The sequence below is a fragment of the Geotrypetes seraphini genome, chromosome 10, assembly GCF_902459505.1.
Source record: "Geotrypetes seraphini chromosome 10, aGeoSer1.1, whole genome shotgun sequence".
NCBI classification, from domain to species: Eukaryota; Metazoa; Chordata; class Amphibia; order Gymnophiona; family Dermophiidae; genus Geotrypetes; species Geotrypetes seraphini.
The window spans coordinates 82574367-82580419 of record NC_047093.1 but is presented as its reverse complement, the minus strand read 5'-3'; the positions used below and the strand labels follow the sequence as shown (position 1 = coordinate 82580419).

Genomic DNA, 6053 nt, shown 5'->3' with positions numbered 1-6053 from the left:
TTTTCAGTATATTAGGTCTGTTTTCCTTTATGCATGGTCTTTAATTTATATATAAAAATCAAAATGAGAAGTAAATGTGTTATATGGAGCTCGGTGTCTCAGTGCAAGGTTGTTATTGAATTTTGTCTGGCTGGATAGTAAGGACCTTTATTAAGGTTTCTTTTTATATCTGTGTTGGAGTTGAGGAGCTCTACCATTTTGTGGCATTTCTCTGCATCGCATCATGTGCTACTTTGAAACCCAGGCAAAAGTAAGCTTCGTAAGCCCAGTTAAGACTGGAAACTGAGCTGGTGCTTATTGACTCCATTCTTCTTTTGAAAATAATTCTGATATCAGTCTCTGCTAGGGAACTTTCAAATGTTTTCTTTCTATTAAGAAAACAAAAGATGTAATTCAAATGTTGAGTCACATTCATAGCTTTGAGATACCTGTGTGTGGGAGGGGAGAAGGAGGAGGTTGGGATCCATTTTAAATGTCTGAGGCGGGCTTTTGTCATTAATGAGATTTTCATGCACTCTCTCTCCATGATGTGGGCAATAATTTGAGCTTCTGTGTTATATTTGATTTTTTGTTAGTTCTCATTAGGTCTTATGACTCTGCCTTTGTACATTGTGTCAGCTATACAAATAATAAATAAAAAGGTAGGAGAGAACAGGGCTGCAAAGTCAGGAATGCTTGGCAGGAAGAGACCACAATCTTCCACTTCAGCTAGGGTAACTTGGCATACTTTGGTGCCTTTATCTATAGCAGTGGTTCCCAAACCTGTCCTGGGGGACCCCCAACCAGTCAGGTTTTCAAGATATCCCTAATGAATATGCATGAGAGAGATTTGCATATAATGGAAGTGACAGGTATGCAAATCTCTCTCATGCATATTCATTAGGGATATCTTGAAAACCTGACTGGCTGGGGGTCCCCCAGGACAGGTTTGGGAACCACTGATCTATAGGGTCTGGAGGAATTATAAACCATCAGTGCTGCTCGTATAACATGAAGTCCTTTAAAGTGTCCCATAGAAAACCAATGGAATTCTGCAGCAATAGTTTTACTTTGGCTTCAATTAGATTTTTTTCTATATGCAACCCGCCAATGGAATGAAATGAAATCCCACCAATTCTCTTTCTTTTCTTTTTTTTTTTTTTTTTAAGTTCACGTACAAACATAAGGTTTCTTTTATTTAAAGGTGTTATAATCTGGGCTTAGCACCTCTTAATGTGGAACTTTCCCAAGTGCTAAACCCAGATTTGATCTTCTATATTTATTCAGTTTTTTGCAGGTCCCCCACAAATATTTCCATGAGCCTCTATGATTTGCAATAAATAAATAAATAAAAATAATGTGGGAACATTTTCCACCTCTTATTTAGGAGCCTTTAAATACTCCTGTGTTAATTTAATTTTAGCCAGTTAGTACACTAATACACTCCCCCCACCCCCACTCCCACCCCCTTTTACTAAACTGCTATAGGGGTTATTAGCTCAGGGAACCACGCTGAATGCTCCGTTCTGCTCCCGACACTCATAGAGGAATGCTGGCCTAGTGACTAACCCTCAAGTAAGCCTGGTTCTAGAGGCTCAGCATTAAAGCTAGTTTTCGCAGTAACCTGTGAACTACATATATAATTTGCATATACAGTATTTGCTTGAGGAGAGAGCTGTTAACCAAAAGTCTTCTTTGGATCTGTTTAGGCCCTTTTTGAGACTTTAGAGAATAGTTAGTGGGAGAGAGATTCCTGGAAAACTGTTGAATCAGGCCAATCACTCTATAATTCACGAGTGTCTGTTTGGTTTAATACAAAATAGTGTTTTAGCCTAGATTAGTGTTTTAAGTTGTATTTCAGGGCATAATATCAGATTTGGGCACAAATAGTTGAGGAAAGGCTTTGGTGTTAATTTAATTCCCTCTTGCCCACCCCAAGGCAGAGCTTTTTGATTTATAGGCTATTCAGCCCAGTGGCGTACCTAGGGTATGTGGCACCCGGGGCCCATCATTTTTTGACACCCCCCCCCCCCCATGTAAAATTTTTTTATTTTTATTTTTTTGCAATAACCATGAAATGGAATAAATGGTCAGAATAGAAACAGGCAGTGAAAATTTTCTTTTATTGAACCTCATATATGTAACCATTATTCCAAACATAACATAACATAAATTATGTCTAAATTGTCATGACATTAGAAGTACATATGGAGTAGTTGCAGGTGATGCTTGGGACAGTTCTGATTGTGTTAGTTCGGTTTTATGTGTTTTTTGAATAGAAGGGTTTTTATTTATTTTTTGAAAGTTTTGTAGTCTGCGGTCGAAGTCAATAGGTTGTAGAGTTGGAGGTCGAGAGTTGCAGCTCGAATGGCTAGGAGGTTGTTGAACAGTTTTTGGTTGGAGGGTGTGTGAATGGTGCGTGAGTTCTCCTATGTCTAGTTGAGGTGGATTTAATTAGTTGATTGTTCCAATAGGCTGGGCTGTCTCCGTTTATTGCTTTAAATAGTAGGCAGGAAAATTGGAAGTGTATTCTCGCTTGTATTGGGAGCCAATGTGAGTTGTGGTATACCTCTGTGATGTGGTCGAATTTCTTCAGTGAGTAGACCAGTATTGTTTGTAGTTGTTTTATCATGGTTGTGGAATCTTGACTGTTTTTCTTCCATTTTCTTTCTAGTTGTCTGCATTGTCTTTTCAGTAGGAGTAGTTCATTGTCGAACCATTTGTCAGATTTTCTATGGATTCTGGTTTTGGTTTATACAAAAAAAGGGAAAATGTAATAGGATTAATACTTTTTAATCCATGTATTTTTTGAAAAATACAGGGAAAACCCATACATTCATATTGGTCTTTCACAGTAATGAATATTACAGTTTCTGTTTTCGAGTCTTAGCTTCAGCAAATTTGTCAATGATTTCATCAAAATTGATCTTCTTTGCATATTCATATTCAATGGACAGTATAGCTAGATTCGTCAATCTATCATTGCTCATAGTTGATCGAAGAACACTTTTTATTAATTTTAATTTTGAAAAGTTTCTTTCACATGAAGCAACAGATACACAAATAGTTAGGAAAAGTCTTAAACATAAGGATAAGTTTGGCACAGATTCATAAAAATCCCATTTCACAATAAATTCTAGAAATTGCAAAACTGTCCATGCCTTTGTTTCTTTGGGATTCATTCCAGCAGCTTTTAAATGTCTCCGCAGTCGAAAAATTTCCAGTATGATATCTTCACCAGAAAATTCATCATAAATTTCAGTTATATTTGGTAAAATCTTGCGAAGGTTTTCTTCTTCTGCAAAAATTAGAGAAAATGGCTGAATGATAGCAAACATTGACATTATCTGATCCATTGCTTTAGAACGAGTCTCCAGTTCTTGGTGAAAACGATCAAGACATTCAAACATAGCCCTTGTGGTTTCTTCTGTCAAAGTAAGACCAGCATCTTTTGTTGTTTCTCCAGGCATTCTTCTTCGAAACTTGATTCTTTTTTCTATGCCAATGTCCATGTCCTTACATTTTGTTGTTCCATAGTTAATGGCCTTCTCCACAATTTCTGTGCGCTGGTCTTCAAGGAACAATTTTAAAGCTTGCAGTTTCACTGTACATTGTTCAAGGCTGATCCCGGCTGTTTGCAAATATTTTTGTGTCTGATTAACCTCATGCAAAACTTCACACCAGAAAAAGAGATAACACAGAAAAGAAAAATCACATACAGCAGAGAGCAAAATCTGAGCTGATCCTCTTGTATCCACATTTTCTTTTGAATCACACAGTGCTTCAAGGGTTGAAATTAACTTTTCAAAATTTGTCTTTATGGCATGCACTGCTTCATAATGAGCACTCCATCTTGTCTGGGAAAGTCTTTTCACTGTTATACCTACATTCTGCAGCATTTCCCATCGATGAGTTGAGACTGAAAAGAATGAATACACTTTTTCCAAAGCTCCAAAAAAAGTCACACATGAAGAAACACTTCCAAAAGAATGAACTCCACAAAGGTTCAGAGAATGATTTGCACAAGGCACAAATAAAGCCTTGGGATTAATTTCTTTGATTTTTGCCTGAACACCACCATGAATGCCAGCCATAGTTGCAGCGTTGTCATAGCCTTGACCACGACAGAGGTTTATATCCAGTCCATCACTATCCAGTTGTTTCAAGATCTGTTCCGTGAGTTCAGCAGCAGACTTTCCAGAAATAGGAAAGAAGCCCAAGAATGATTCCTTTATTTCAACGTTATCATCTTCAATATAGACATATCTGATCACTTCACACATTTGATCAGTGTGTGAAACATCAGGGGTGCTATCAAAAAGAATGCCAAAGTATTTTGCTTTTTTAATATCTGCCACAATTTTTTCTTTGACATAATTTCCCAGAAGATGAATGAATTCATTTTGAATTTTTGGAGATAAGTATGAACTCAATCTGCTTTCAGAAGGAATAGCATGTTTGATTTTTACAAAATGTTCCTTCAAAATTGGGTCATAATTTGATAGTAATTCTATCAACTCCAAAAAATTTCCTTTGTTTGTTGATAACATATCCTCTCTGTGACCATGGAAAGGAAGGTTTTGTTTAGCCAAAAACATAATTACATCCAAAACACGATGTAAAATGTCTCTCCAGTATTTTCTCTCTTTATCCATTTCCACTTCATGAATTCTATCAATATTTTTTTGGAGTTCCAGTCCCCTTGCCAAGGTCTTCCATTGTTCTAAGCAGAAGAGATGTTGTTCTGATCGCTCATGTTCAGGGACTTTAGGATTTAATTTCCACCAGTTTTTAAAGCCAGTTACAAAGACAGATGTTCCAGCTTTTGTCTCACTATCTGCAAACAGTCTGCAGCAAAAACAAAACAAGCAGTTTTTTGATTTTGAATAAACCATCCAGGTTCTCAAAACTTTTTCACCCTTTGGTAAAGATTTATAGAACCATGAGGTTGTTAAGTGTCGACTGAATCCTTTGCTCTTTTTTCCTTCTCGCTGACTAGCAGAGAAAGGTCCATTTTTATTTTGAAAAGGTTCACTTCCCTTCTTAACCAGGTTAACTCTCAAGTCATCTGGAACTGGTACTGGCCAAGCAGCGATATCGCAATAAAGTAAAATTTCATGCGCTATTTCTTCAAACTCTTGGTCTTTACTAGCATCCCTTTCTTCTCCACTGTTATTTTTATGCTGTTGGTGTTGACTCTTGCTATCAATTAGATTCTCTTCCTCAGTGTCAGTGCTTATAGATGACGATTCACTGTCTTCTTTCAGTTCAGGGTCATCTGAATCTTGCATTTCTATTACAGGTATTTCGGATGTGCCAGCTTGCACTTCTTCAGAATCTTCTTCATTACCTTTATGCGATGCTGAAAGCATTACATATTTCAACATAGATCCAGATATTGATTCAATCGCCTCCCCTTTTGCTTTTTTAATTTTTCTTTGTTGAGCTCCACTAGGTCGATGTCGTTTCATGTTAGTACAGAGTCTGTACGTCAGTTGCTGGCTTCACAATAATCCAAATGACTGTGACTCTGCAAGTTCCTGCAGTGGTGTTCAGCAGCACTGTCAAAGAAAGGGGGGAAAATCCATAATGTATGTTAAGAAGAAATCACTTAATTGACAGAGTTGGTTAACATAGTGTATGAGAAGAGATGAAGCAGTGGTGGAGAGTACAAGGATCAAATAGCCTGAACATTGCTAAATGAATTGGTAAAGGCTGAACAGGAATGGGGAGGGGCGGGGGCTGATTAAGTGTTAAAGTTATTAGATGATCAGAGGGGGGAAGAAGTAAAGGAGGAAAAATTAGAGTGAACAGTTGGAGAAGTTGACAAGATCAAGGCAGTGGCCATTCTGGTTAGTAGGGATAGTGGAGCATATCTGGAGACTGAGTAAGAAGGTTAAAACAACAAACTTAAAAGCAACTTAGAATTCTCTTCCATTTTTGTTCCCATTATAAAAAAACACTGATAAGTTCCCAGGAAAAAAATACATTAAAATAAGAAGTGAAAACAAAGGCCCCTACAGATGAGAACATAACATAAGAATAGCCTAACTGGTCCATCATGCCCAGTAGCC

General features: G+C 37.3%; 1 protein-coding gene across 1 annotated transcript; it reads right to left on the bottom strand.

The window, feature by feature from the left end:
- Nucleotides 1-2741: 2741 nt before the first annotated feature.
- Nucleotides 2742-5605, bottom strand: LOC117367410 (zinc finger MYM-type protein 1-like). The gene has a single exon (XM_033959911.1). It carries the CDS (start codon nucleotides 5448-5450, stop codon nucleotides 2844-2846), a length of 2607 nt encoding a protein of 868 aa, XP_033815802.1. The 5' UTR covers nucleotides 5451-5605; the 3' UTR covers nucleotides 2742-2843.
- Between the last annotated feature and the right edge of the window lie 448 nt (nucleotides 5606-6053).

Coding starts and splice junctions, on each gene's coding strand:
- LOC117367410 (XM_033959911.1), bottom strand. CDS start 5,450: ATGAAACGACATCGACCTAGTGGAGCTCAACAAAGAAAAATTAAAAAA.